The sequence below is a fragment of the Delphinus delphis genome, chromosome 1 (assembly GCF_949987515.2).
Source record: "Delphinus delphis chromosome 1, mDelDel1.2, whole genome shotgun sequence".
Taxonomy (NCBI): Eukaryota; Metazoa; Chordata; class Mammalia; order Artiodactyla; family Delphinidae; genus Delphinus; species Delphinus delphis.
In genome coordinates this window covers 115328546-115341950 of record NC_082683.1, presented here as the reverse complement: position 1 = coordinate 115341950, position 13405 = coordinate 115328546, and the positions used below count along the sequence as shown (strand labels likewise).

The window sequence follows — 13405 nt, the reverse complement described above, 5'->3', positions numbered from 1 at the left end:
ACCCCAGGTGCAGAGGACTGGGTGAGGGCACGTGGTGCCAGCTGCCGGGTTTGAGCCCTCGGAGCAGGGGCGGCTGCCGGCGGAACTGAGGCAGGGCTGGGCCGGGAGACCGCCAGCCGAGGCGAGTCCGAAGCCAGAGAACGGGAGGGAGGGGCGGGAGCTGGCCCGGCCGAGCCGGCTGGGCGGGAAGCAGGCTCCATCCTAATCCCCAGGCCCCGGTCCGACTCCCAAACTGCTGGTCAGAGTGGAACGGGCGGCCGGAGCCACGCCGCTTCCAGCACACACCGCGCTCGGAGCGCACCGACAGAGACGGAGCCCGTGGGGCCTGACACGGAGCGGACCCCTCCGGGGCCCCCACGCTCCGCATCTGTCCCCAGGCGTCCCGGATCGACGCCCCTCCAAGCCCAGATCCTCAAATCTGCCCCTCCCCGCGACACTTCCCCTCTCGGCCCTCTCACCGCCTCCGGGGCTGAGCGCTCGGGGAGCGGGCACTCCGGCGTCCCCGGTTCCTGAGCAGCGTCCGGAACCTCCTCCTCGGCTCCCGCCGCCGCCGCCGCCGCCGCTTCTGCTGCCGCCGCCGCCTCTTCCGCCCGCGGAGCCGGAGCCCGAGCCCAGCGCCGCCTCACCCCACCCGGCTGGCCCGTGATGTCAGAGCCGGGGAGGGGCGGGGGGCGGGGAGCGGCGGGAGAGGGGGTGGGGAGGCAGCAGGGGGCTGGGGTTCTGGAAGACTCCTGGGACGGGGGCAGAAGTGCGGGAGGGCTGGAGTAGCGACGACGCCTCCTCCCCTAAACAGCGAGCCCCAATTCTCAGATTTAATTCTTCCCAAAGGGACACACTCCTTCCCTTACGACCTTTCGGTGACCACGGTGGCTGGGACCCTGGGAGGCAAAGAGTAAGTTAGGGTTTAAGGGTTTGAAAGTCCTTTGGCCTCTGGATCCTCTTAGATGCTTGACTCAGTATTTGTAAAAACCTTTTCCCCTTATGGGTCAGGGGAGCCGTAGTAAAAGACAGCTCAGATTTATCCACCTTGGAAGGTGGGGGAGGAGGAAGGAGTAGGGGCAAGAAGCAAAATGGGGGCCCCCTTCGCCCGCTCTGGAGCCACAGATCTTCCTTCTCCAGGATGATGCCAGCTGGCCCCTTGTGTTCCTCTCACCTTTCCCAAATATACCACCCTCCCGCCTTCCCCCCACCATGATGTAATTGTATTTCTGGGGAGAAAAAGAGCAGCAGTGAGCTCAGCATGCAAATATAGACAACTTGCAGAGCCACGCTCGGCTCTGTCTCCTAGCTCTGCCCCTCTGCCCAGGCCCAGCATGGCAGCTCTCACTTCCCTTCTACCCCAGGGACTTTCCTCCCCCAGATCCTTAGCCATACTGAAAGAGGGAAGGAAGAAGATGATCTGTTATCATCTCCAGCCTAAGAGGTCTCTCCTCAACTCCGGCAGAGCCTGGCCCGGGGACAAGGTCTGAGCCCCATCAGCTCCAGGAGCGCCCCGGCTTCACTTCAGTTCCAGCCTGGCAGAGACCCCTCAGGAAGCCTCAGGTGAGCCCATCCTTTCTTGAGTCTACACTGCCCCTAGAAGAGGCTCAGGCTGCTGCTGCTTTGGATTTCACAGCCCTTCTCTTTGCTTTCGCCATCCTCTTCCCCCAGTGTGCCATGTCACTGCCCCTTTGATAGCAACACACCCTCATAATTTGCCTTTGCATATATCTCATTTGTTCTGAGTTGTAGGGCCAAAACTCATTTTGTGGACCCATCTTTGAGACTCAGGGAAGCTGAATGACTTATCTACAGTCAGTGAAAGGTCCAGGTCTTTCAGGTACAGGGGATTTGGGCTTCATGCTGACTCTGCTCCTTTCTTAGGTAGGTTATGCCTCTGAGCCTCATTAAGGGCAAGACGGGGACACTGATGCCTATCTCACAGTGTTCTTCTGAGTTTTAGAAATTGTAAGTCTCTAGTGACTGGCACAGATGGGTGGTTAAAACATGGGAGCTATTATTTAGTCTGGGGCCTTCCACTGACCTATGCTAGAGAGTTAAGTTCCATAATATTTTTGTATTGGCCCAGTGCCCGTACTATGTATTAAACATTTATTAAATGGGTGCAAGTTGGATGAATACGTGGTTTCTACTCTATACTCCTGCCACCAATTCCAGGAAGACTTCCTGGATTTGTCTGTGGAGGGTGAAAACTCCTCTCACCTCAGGTCTCATTCTTCCATACTCAGAGATCCTCTAAGTTGTCCAGCAACACTTTTATACCCAGTCCATGAAAGCTGTAACATCTGTTAGTTATGGGCTTGTTCAGTTGTTTGGTTCCTCCCCCCCTACTCCTTACTCCTTTACACTTACCCCAGCCTGGGCCTGTGCTGGAGAGAATGTGGGTCCTTCCTGCCAAGATCGCCAGCAGGCTCAGGTCTGGGGGATGCCCTTTGAACAAAGCTCAGCGTCTCCTCTGCACTCCCATAACCACCACTCTGATCCGTGTTCTCCTACCTCCATCAGATTATTATAACTGTCTGATAAGAGTTGGACTCCCTGCCTCTGGTATCTCCATCGGCTTCCTTCCCTCTATCTATCCTGCTCATCACTGCCAGATTAAATGTTGCCCTTCCTCCCCAGCTCACAGGACTAAATCCAAACACCTCTGCGACCTAGCCCCAGATGCCCACCCAACCTCGTGGCCACCACTTGAACCTCTCTTCTTGTCTCCTTGGTCTCCTCTGTGCCCCAACATGGCACACGCATTCTGGCAGTGCTTTTGATGTTTTCACTACTTGAAATGTCTCCTCCCCAACTCCTTTGCCCTAATCAAATCCCACTATTCATTTAAGGCCTAGAAAATGCTCACTTCCTTTATGAAGCCGTCAAAGCCCACTCTCATCTCTCTCTTCTGAGGCCATTGTATTCATTTGTTCCTTCTTTTAACAAACATTTATTAGGGACTACTTTTGGTGTGCCAGGCCCTGTGGACACAGAGAAAAAGCCTGGGGTCCTGCCTTCAAGGGGCTCACAGTCTGGTGGGGAAGACAGACATGTAAATGAAGAGCTAGTACTAGAATAGAGGTGGACAGAGAGAGTGCAGTGGGAGCCCAGAGGAGGGAGCTGCAGGAGGGGCCACCTTTGGGAAGGCCGCACCGAGGAAGTGTTTTTTGGGCTCAGTCTTGCCATTCAAATAAGAGCGGCAAGGGGGGGGTGCTATCAAGCAGCACATAATCGCTTAATTACATATTGCTTTGTATTTTTCTTCAGTTCTTTAGTGTGCTTGTCTTGACTTCCCAGTGAGGCTAATCAGCTCGAGAGCAGGGACAGGCCCAGCACTCTCTGTTCTCCCAAAGCCTGACAGCAGTGCTGGACAAACACCATGTGTTCAGAAAAGCCTTTTTGACTTGCAGCAGATAAATCATCCAAGCTTCTCTGGGATAACTGCCTAGAGGGAGGAGCCCCACCCCCCTGCTATCACAGTCCCCTAACAAGGTACCCACACCTTAAATCCCCATCCTCTGGCTGCCTCCCTCCTGCCATAGGGGTGAGACCTCATCAGCAGACACTTGTTCATGTTGCCCCAGGTCGTTTATTGAGGTCTCTCATTTGACCCAAGTACATTAACAAGAGATTGCTAAGATATAGGTCCAAACACAGTACCCTCCCGTCCCCCTGGCCAGGGATAGGACAGTCAGAAGGATAGAGGACTTGAGAGAGTGGGGGAAGAGTGTGCTCAGCTGGAGGGAGCAGAAGAGAGATAGGGGCCCATAGATACAGCAAGAGGGAAGTCACAAGAAAGCATGTAGGGAGTGATGGAAGAAACAAATAATCGATACAGGGACATGGTGGGACTGGAAACAGAAGTCAGATGGGATAGCTGGGCTGGTGTGTAGGGAAAAGTAGCTCCTTGAATCTCAGCATGCAGCATAGAGACCCCAGTGGGCCCCATGGCAGAGAATGACCTAGTGTCCCTGGAGGAGCTCAGGGAAGGACAGGGAAGGAGGAGGGGGCAGGAGGACAGCAGGTGGGGCTAGGAGATGGCTGCCACAGCAACTAGTCATCATCGTCGTCGTCATCGTCATCATCATCCTCTGTGTTGATCTCGCCCTCCAGTACATCCTCCAGCCAGTCCTCCAGCTCCTCAGCAGAAGGCAGGTCCTCTTCATCATCCATCTCCATCCATACGCTGTCCGCCTAGGACATGGCACAGACAAGGCGTCAGAACTAAGCCCGATTCAGGTCTTTAGACCTGTCCTCCCACTCACTGGACTCTGTACATCCTCTGTCCCTTCTCTTCATCTTGTCAGTGGGCAGGAAAACTGTCCAGGTGGGGGTCTAGGGTGGAATAGTGACAGTGGGAGTAGAAAGAATGGCTGGATCAGCAAATAGACCTTCTCCCTTCAGTCTTTCTTACAAGCTCTTGCCATGCTGAGCTTCCTAAAACAGACCTCTCTATCATGCCCTTAATGCAAAACCACTGGTGGTTCTTCATGGCCTGGAGAATAAAGTCAGCAACTCTTAGCTTTCAAGACTTTCCAATACCTGCTTTTCTAGCACCATCCTCAGAGATCTCTAGACTCTCAAGCCATAAGAAACGACTTGCCTTTTCCCAAATCTGATATTCATTTTCCTACTTTTTGACCTTTTGCACTAACTTTTTCCATCAGTTTGGAAATGACTCATATAATTTGCACTTGTAGAACTCTTATACATGGTACAATCTCCAGTGTGTTTTAATTTTTTTAATTGTTTAGATTTAATTAATTTTTTATATTTTAAAATTGAGGTATAGTTGATTTACAACAATCTCCACTTTAAACTCTACTCCTTTTAAACCCTCTCTGATTCTCAAGCAGAAGTCACTTTGATTTCTCTGTCTTCCTGGTGTTTTCTTCGTATCTCTATTATAGAGTTTATCAGATTTGGCCTGGTAGTTAACGGAATACCTACCTCCTCAGTTAGACTGAGAATTATATGAAAGCAGGCTGTGACTTATTCAACTCAACAAATATCTTTGAAGCATCTACCTGTGTGTGAATGAGAAGATTTCTGCTCTCAAAAAGCTCAAAGTCTACTGGAAGAGACAGACATGATACATGAATAGCCATATAAAAGTCATGTTCTCAATGCCAAATGGGCTCTGGGAGTGCCAAGGAGGGAACAATTCCAAATGGGAGATCTGGAAAGACTTCATGGAGAAGAGAGGATTTGAACTGGGCCTTGAAGGACGAGCAGTCAGTTCCAACAGGTAGAGGCAGGGGTGTGTTCAGGGCAGGAATCTCTCCCTCTTTCCAGCCATTAGACTGGGCATGTCTAACTCCTCTGGGGAGGGCTCAATTCCTAGTTAGCAGAGCAGAGGAGGACTAGCTATGTTGGGAAGGAGAGTTGGGGGTCAACCGGGGATGAGGGAAGGAAACTCACATCAGTAACATTGACGACTCCTATCTGTGGGGCTGACAGGTCGATGTTAAACGTCTTCTCCCAGTATGGAACCAGCTGTGGAGAGAGCACATATGGCAACTTAATGGAGGCTAGGAACACCTGAGTCCAGGAGGGTGAGTGTGAGTGTGAGGGTCAGCCATGGGTAGAGAGAGGACAGTGAACCCACGGTAGATTGGTGGATAGGTCCAGCTATAGTGCCTGAAGGGAATGGGTAGAACTAAGCAGTTAAAGGGTAGATATCCCCAAAGGAAAGTATCAAGAGGGTCAGCTGGGGACATTGGTCCCTCCTTTCCGCGGAAAACTTGATAGGAAACCTTGTTCTGCTCCTGGATCTGCTACTGATTGGCCTTGTGACTTTGGGCAATCACTTCTCCCTGGACCTCAGTTTCTGTATCTCTAAACTAAGGTAGTTCTAGTCTGTAATTGCCAACGGTCCTCACATTTCTGTGTGTTCATCTAGTTCCTCTTTCAACGAAGAGTGTTAGGTGTTGGGGATTCAGCTGGGAACAGAGCCGTGCCCTGAGACATGGAATCTCTGTGCTTTGATTCTGTGGTTGTGGACACCCACATGCAGGGTTAATGCGCCCTTCTGCTCCCCCAAACTCTGGATTTCTCTAGAAGGAGCCTGGGCACATGAGCTCTCTGCTCAGCCTCTGCTCTGGGAATCCTGTTGTTCCCACACTTCGCGTCATCCTGGTTCCCCTTTCTCAGGATGCGCTCGGTGCCCCTGAGCATGCGACAGGATCCTCCACTAGGAGATGGGGAGAGGAACTCTGAAACAGGCTCCCCCTTGAGATGTGCCCTGCCTTGAATAGCAGTGCCTGAGTGATATCTCTTACCAGGGGGAAGTCATCAGGGTCAATCCAGATGATGCTCAGGTCAGGATTTTCAGTGTTATCTTGGGCCACAGCCTTGAGAATCTCTAAGAACTCATAGCCATCTTGGAGGGAACACAGGTGATAAGTGCACGGTGGGGCACAGAGGAAACAGGAGTCCAGCTCTCTTTTCCTGCCTCCCACAACTCCGCATGTCTAGCCCCAGGCTGCTTGTAAACTGTGCTCTAAAAAAACCTGTCTTATGTGTTAAAAGCCTATGCTCTGATAAATACCCCATCTCCCTCTCTCACCAGTGCCCCCGCCCCCGCCCCAAATCCAATCCAGTATTCCTCCCTCACCAGGATCAGTTTCCTCTGCAAAGGCCACAATATGGATTCCATCCAGATCGTCCTCCTGTGGGGGGCAGGGAGGGGAGACCTTAGCTATACTCACTGAAGTTAGAGAGCCCAGAACAGGCCCTAGATCTACCTTGGACCTAACTTTTGTGGAAATCCAGCTTCTGGAGCAGGTGTATTCTTGTGGTGGTGAGCCTTTTCCAAGTACGCTGCCCCCTTCCACCCCAGGGTCCCCACACCTCCGCTGGCAAACCCTTCAGCCCCAGAGCTTAGAGCTCCTCCCTTGTCATTGTCATCAAGTTATGTGTGTCCCCCAACTCCTGACATGTTCTCAGAACAGAAACCCTCCACCTTTGCTGGTACACTGTCTTTCCTATAAGCAAGACATGAGGAGCAGCAGGGTTGGATGTTTCTAGGACTTGAGTTTTCCCATGCTCCTGCGAGGGCCTGGGCCCCATCCGGGGCACTCACCCAGGTCTCATACATACTCTCAGGCTTCAGTTTCCTCAGGGTTGATCTAGAAGAGAAAGAAAGTCACTATTCAGTGGGCAAGAAGGACACCCTTGGCTCCAGAGGGTCCCCACAGCAGAGGCTGCCACAGGGTCATGCCTAGGGCATAGACAGCTTGCAGCCCTGAACAAAGCCATCTGTCAGAGTCTAAGCTCTGGGCACCAGGCCCAGATAACTGCATGGTTAAAGCAGGTAGGAGAGAGGAGGGTGGGCAAGGGGACTGGAAGAGAGACTTTCGGGAGAAAGAACTGGACATCTGGGTGTTCATTCACTCATTCATTCATTCAGTAACACTGAGTGTTGCAGATGTTCTAAATGCTGTGCTAGGTGCTGTGTAGACAGAGTTGGACAAGGCAGACATATTCCTGCCCTGATGAAGCGGACCATAATCAGGTGGGAGAGAGTGAGAGAAGTAGTGTTCACACTGATGAACGGGTATTTCCAGTTGTGGAGTACTGTGAAGGAAGAGAATCATGTGTGAATGTAGGCCGGGGTTTCTCAACCTCAGCACTAGTGACATTTGGGGCCAGATAATTCTTCATTGCGGGAGGGCTGTCCTGGGCACTGTAGGCTATTTAGCAGCATCCCCGGCCTCTCCCCACTAAATACCAGTAGCTCTCTCTCCAACCACAATGTCTCCAGCCATTGCCAAATACCCGCTGGAAGACAACATCCTCCCCCTACCTCGCCACTCCCTCCACCCCTGTTGAGAACCACTGGTGTAGGTAATGTATGAGAAAGAACACAGGCCAGATCTGGATGAGAATCCAGTTCTGACACTACTCGTGGACTTTTTTTTTTTTTTTTTTTTTTTTTGCGGTACGCGGGCCTCTCCCGTTGCGGAGCACAGGCTCCGGACGCGCAGGCTCAGCGGCCATGGCTCACGAGCCCAGCCGCTCCGCGGCATGTGGGATCTTCCCAGACCGCGGCACGAACCCGTGTCCCCTTCATCGGCAGGTGGACTCGCAACCACCGCGCCACCAGGGAAGCCCTCGTGGACTCTTTTTAACTGAGGTTGTTAAAAGGATTAAGTACAATAAGAGAGAGAGCACCTGGGAGTTCCTGGCAGATCACAGGCCCTCAACCCTGGTCTCAGTCAACATCACAATGAACCGTACACACTTATGGAGCACCTTCTGTGTGTGCTCCGGGCTCTGGGCTAAGTGCTGGGGTGCAAAATATTGTGCAAAATGGTCAGTGTATCAATAAGAACTGATACCAGAAGTGTATTCATCTCTAGGAGAGACCTGCCTCCTGGCTGGCTGAGATCCCCCTAGCCCATCTCACAGACCCGTGTTCTAGCCTGGGGAGGAGCCTACCCTGCTCAGAGGGTTGCCCCTGCTCCCCACCTCCTGTGCTCCTCCACGAAGCTGACAATCTCCTCTTCGCTATTGGGCTTGTCCGGGATGGTCACAGGCTCTTCCATGAAGGCCTCGTAGAAATCGATCTCATTCAGCTTCAGGGTCAGCTTCTTTGCCACCTTTTGGGGGAGGGGATGGGGGAGTGGGGCAGGGGACACGGGGTCATGGTGAGAGGAAGTATTATGGGGGAGCAGATGTCAGGCAGGGAGTGAGACAACCTGGGCCCTTGTCACTGCCTCTGTGACACTGGACACGTGTCTTAACTTCTCTGGGCTTTGGTTGAAGATGAGAGAGCGGTGGGTTAGATAATTTAAAATCTGTGGGATGGGGGAGGCCCGAGGTGGGGTGGAGTTGGGGAGTACTGGTGTGTAGTGGGGGAGGAGGTCCCCCATTGATTCTGGGAGAGGGGGCTGGAGGGCAGCTGAGGGGAGTGAGGGAGACCCAATGCAGCAGCAGGGGGGAGAACCTTGCTGTCGAAGGTGGCGAAGAAGGGGATGTAGGGATGAAACTCCTCCGCTGCGTCCTCGTAGGCTTTGTAATCTGAGGGGGGAATGCAGAGTCAGTCTCTGGGGGAGCCAGGGTCTGCCAGGGAACCATCCCCCCTCTGTCTCTCCCCAATTCTTCTTCGGCAGGTGGGGTTCATTCTGAGACCCACCCCCTCTAGACCTCTGAGAGTGGTTACATACAGTGGTGGGGTGGGGGGAAGGGGAATGCCTTGGTGCCTGTCTGTGAAACCCGCAGAGTGCAGGGAGATCAGAGCAGTCAATCGATGGACCCACCATGGCAAGAGCCAGTGCTGGGTGAAGTGAGGATGTAGGAGGACAGGTGAAGTTGGGGACCAGCGGAGGGGACCGTGGAGTCTGAGGGTTACCCACGCTCTGAGTCTTTGCTCTTGAAGTAGCCAATGAGTTTGTTCTCATCTTCGATATTCTCAAATGCCTGCAGCTCTCGTTCACCCTCAATAAATTCCACAGGGTCCTCTAGGACCTGGAAGAACAAGGACATTGAAGGAAGAGAGTGAGTTTCTGAACTCAGTGGTAGAGGCAAGGAGAGGGATCAGGGAAAAGTGGGCTGGGAAACGGGGAGGAAGGGGCTCTGTTGTGTGTGTGTGTGTGTGTGTGTGTGTGTGTGTGTGTGTGTGTGTGTGTGTGTGTGTGGCTGCAGTTGGTCGGAAGGGCGTGAGGTCTTAAAGCAAGGCCATTAGGTCCAGCGGAGTCCTCACATCAAGCAGAAACTCCACCAGGGTGTCAGCAGAAAACTCGCCGTCATACTCAATGACTTCATCTCCCTTGAATACGTAAATGCTGTCCTCTTCAGTTAGTCCTAGGGAGTGAGCCAGAGGTGTGCCATGATTGCAACCTTCCCACAGGTCCAAGGGTCCAAATCCAGGGTTGCAGCCCATTCCATAATCCCACTAGACCACACATCCTTCACCTGCCCAGCGCACCTCCACTGCCTCTCAGCCCCTCCATCCCCGGTGTCTGTGCCCCTGGATTTAGCCTAGGTGGCTAGTCTGGCCCCAGGGGCTCTCCAGGGGGAAGCTGGGGTCAGGTGGGAACGCTAGGGGAGGACGCAGGGAGATATAGGTCCTAGCAAGATGTCTCCCCCCTTTCTCTGCCTGCCATAAGCAGAGACAGATCTTCCTCTTACCTCCTCTGAGGACTCTAGTTGCTGATTCCCAGTCCAGCACTTTAACCTTCAGCTATTACTGACCAGATGACTTCACTACTGGCCACCCCTCCCCCATCCACATCCGGAGTCCAGTCTCAGGCCTGTGCTGCCCCCTGGTGGCTGGTGCTGCAATACCCAGCCCGCGGCTCTGGAGGGGGAGGGGTTGGAAGAGGAGTTTGCAGAGGTCTCTCCAGCCCCACTTGTGTTCCCTGATTTCCCCTTTCCTCCAGAACTTAGCCCCTATTTTTAGGTAGGTATAAATAAGGCCATCTTCACCTCTTTCTGGGATTTGAGCATGGGTCTCTATAAGGAATAAAGGAGAGGCTGGAACCCCCAGCCATAACCCTCCAAATTTCAGTATTTTCTCACTGGTCACCTTCCCCTCCCTGCTCCTCCCACCTCTCCCTTACCTAGTTTCTTGGCTACAGCCGTGTCCTTCTCGGAGTCCACCATCCCGAAGCCAACACCCTTGTCTTCTAGGACTTGGGCTGCTAACTGAAGGGAGAGTTAGGGTTAAAATCAGCCTCTGGAATTCTTAGTAACCACTATTCCCGATCTCATGCTTGCGAGCTGGGTCATTTGGGATGCAGGGAATATGAGTTCACCTTGACACTGTGCTAGGATGCAGGACATCTCCACTTTCCCTACCACGCCCCCCTCCACCCTTTTGGTCTGTGGTCCAATTTTAACTCCTGAGCAGCTATTGCTCATTTACAACGTGCTTATTCTGTTGACCTTTAAGGCACTGCGCATGTACTTCCAGGTTCCTTAGGGATGCTGAGGGGTCTAGCTTCAGGATGACTGAGGCTCTTTCCTCCTTCGGAGCTGAGCCCTGTACTCCATACTGATCAAAGACCACGCTCAGCGTGGGGGTGATGTTACACGTCCCTGGGATTCTTCTGAGTGAGTCCCAGTGGGGAGAATTTTGGAGGGCAAGAGGGTGGGGGGCGTGGGGCTCTGGTCACCCTCGAGGCAGAGAGACTGACAAAGAGATTAGAGATGAAATAGGCCCTGTTTTCCTCAATGAGGTGGGACTTTCCCTTTCGCTCTCTACTTCAAGCTGTCCTTAGGCTGTGGAGAGTCACACCCTAGGTCCCTGTCCTCATGGGTCTCCCAGCGGGGCTCTCAACCCTGATGCACTCTGCCTTGGGCGTGGTTTGCAGCTCTACCCCACCTAACACAGACTCGGGGCGCTCGGACTCTCAGGAGGCTGGGACAGGTGGATGGCCAGGGATGCTCGGCACTGAGGATAAAAATACTCCGCTCGTTAATCAGGCGGCGGGTTCCGGCACCCGGCAGGGGCACACAGAAATGAGAACCTACCGTCCTGGTGTCTTGCCCTGAAATACTCCAAGCTCTGGGCAAGCTGGGGCCTCTCCGTCCTGCCAGACTAGAGGAGGGGCTGCAGCAGCTTGGACAAGGAGACTGCAGCACAGCCCGGCTCCTGGAGGGCTGTGTGACCACATTTCCCGGTCATCCCCAAACATGGGCTTTTTTCTTGTCACCATAGGCTCTCTCTCTCCTTTGCGCCCCAGGTCAGCTTGGGGGTGAGGAGAATCTTCCCACGAAGACGAGTTGGGGAAGGCATGGTGAAGCCTCCTCCAAACACAAGAATTTTCCAATCGGGGTGCCCAGCTTGATCCAGTAGGGGCAGATGGCAGGGGGAGGGGACTGAGAGGCCAGTGGGAGGCACGGTGGGCTCTATTAAACCTTTAGCCATTAAATCAATGACATGCAAGCAAAATGTCAATAACGTTTAAATTTATACTCAGTTTGGATCTCTTTGGGGTGCAGCCCCTAAAGTGTATGGAGAGAGGGTACGTTTTGGTTAGGAAAGTAGATTTGGGGGTGTACTGCAGTTCTTCACCTTCCCCTGAAGAACCTCTTTTCCTTTTTTGCCCCCCTTCCAGGGTCACCTCAGTCTTAGCCAAACCTGGTACTACCACCCTCCTCTAGCATGGAGGAGAGATTCCCCCCTACAGCACCCCCCTCCCTCCTAAAATTGCCTGGCTACGGTGGTACTTTGGGGGTTCCTGAATCTCTGTTTCTCTCTGGCTAAGGTCATACGCCGCTTGGGTCCTGTTGGTCCTGTTGGTCGAGACAGGGTCCTGCTGCCCTGCCCCTCACGCCCAGATCCCACTCTTAAAGATCTACGTGGAGTTGCAGGATAGAGGGGTGCAGAGAGGGACTGGGCTGCTCTGCAGGCCTGCGGAGCCCGCCACTCACCTCCAGGATCAGCTCCTCCATTTCAAACTGTCTTTGTGAGGCCTTGTCGTCCTCGGGGGGTTCGTGGTAGAGCAGTGCCAGCACCTCGTACTTCTTGAACACATTCTTGTAGTTCTTTGCGTTGACATTGACCACACGGTCCACACCATCATACTCGGGGAAGTCCAGCCCGTCTTGCCTCTGCACCCCTGACTCGAGTGTCCCTAGCACCAGCAGTAACAGCAGTGCCAGCCGCAGGCCGGGCACAGCTCTGGCCCCCATCCTGTCTGCAGCACTCATGGAGGTAGTGGGATCTGGGTCGGCTCTCCTGGTCCAGAAGAGGTTAGCTGGGGTAGGGAGGGGCCCCTGGGTCCCAAATCCTGAGTTAGGGGCTCACGGTGGGGGTGGGGTGGGGAAAGGCCCAGAGCAGTGGACGGAGGACACTGCTATAGGTCCTGGAGAAACTGCCGACAGAGCCAAGAGAAACAGGGTCAGGGGGAGGGCGAGGAGCAGGGGGCGGGGAGGGAACCGGAGCTGCCCTTGAGGTTGGCACCCCTCGGCCCCCACCTGGTCCCCGTCTAAATATGTCTCCAGGATTGGCAGGAGAGACGGATAACCTCCTGAGGCCAGGACGGCCCCGTGAGGGCCGGGATCCTCCTACTTCCAACACCTCTCACCCAGGCTCCCAGAGCCTCCTCCCCTGCCCCTCCCCCCCAACGTCCAGGGCTCCTCGGCCCCTGTCCCCACACCGGCCTAGGAGCTCATCGCCATATTAAGAAAGGAAAAAGCTGGAGCTAAAAATAAGACCAGATGAGTCGGAGGTAAATGAAGCTGGGGCTGGGGGAGGGGAGGCTTGGGGGTAATCAGGGGGAGTGGAGTGAGGGCAAGGGTACTCAGAGAGAGGGAAATGGGGCCCGCAGAGGCGGAGGTATTCTGGGTCAGAGGTTAAATTTGTCGTCCATTTGTAAAAAGGGGGGCAAATGTGGTATTGCCTCTAAGTCCTAAAACCTGGGACTCTCCTCTAGGTCAAGTCTGTTTCTTTGATCCCGTGGAGGAAGCC

At 53.8% G+C, this 13405-nt stretch overlaps 2 protein-coding genes across 2 annotated transcripts in view; both read right to left on the bottom strand.

The window, feature by feature from the left end:
• PEA15 (proliferation and apoptosis adaptor protein 15) overlaps positions 1-624 on the bottom strand; it is a 7767-nt gene extending 7143 nt beyond the window's left edge. The window contains exon 1 of the mRNA XM_060032595.1: positions 459-624. The gene's annotated coding sequence lies outside the window, so the exon portion shown is untranslated. The remainder of the gene's footprint in view (positions 1-458) is intronic.
• Positions 625-2947: 2323 nt separating this feature from the next.
• Positions 2948-12645, bottom strand: CASQ1 (calsequestrin 1). Its single transcript, XM_060008750.1, has 11 exons — positions 12367-12645; positions 10551-10635; positions 9692-9792; positions 9345-9456; positions 8936-9009; positions 8458-8588; positions 7070-7115; positions 6602-6656; positions 6267-6367; positions 5407-5481; positions 2948-4179 (listed from the first exon to the last, which is right to left on the bottom strand). The coding sequence occupies exons 1-11, from the start codon at positions 12643-12645 to the stop codon at positions 4039-4041; spliced, it is 1200 nt and encodes a 399-aa protein (XP_059864733.1). The 3' UTR covers positions 2948-4038.
• Between the last annotated feature and the right edge of the window lie 760 nt (positions 12646-13405).

What these genes read in the sequence shown, in the direction of transcription:
- CASQ1 (XM_060008750.1), bottom strand. Translation starts at nt 12,645, where the DNA reads ATGAGTGCTGCAGACAGGATGGGGGCCAGAGCTGTGCCCGGCCTGCGG. An exon ending in TCGCCACCTTCGACAGCAAG is followed by an intron (nt 8,589 to 8,935) that starts GTTCTCCCCCCT and finishes CTCCCCCAAAAG; the next exon opens with GTGGCAAAGAAGCTGACCCT. An exon ending in ACCCTGATGACTTCCCCCTG is followed by an intron (nt 5,482 to 6,266) that starts GTAAGAGATATC and finishes CTCTCTCCACAG; the next exon opens with CTGGTTCCATACTGGGAGAA.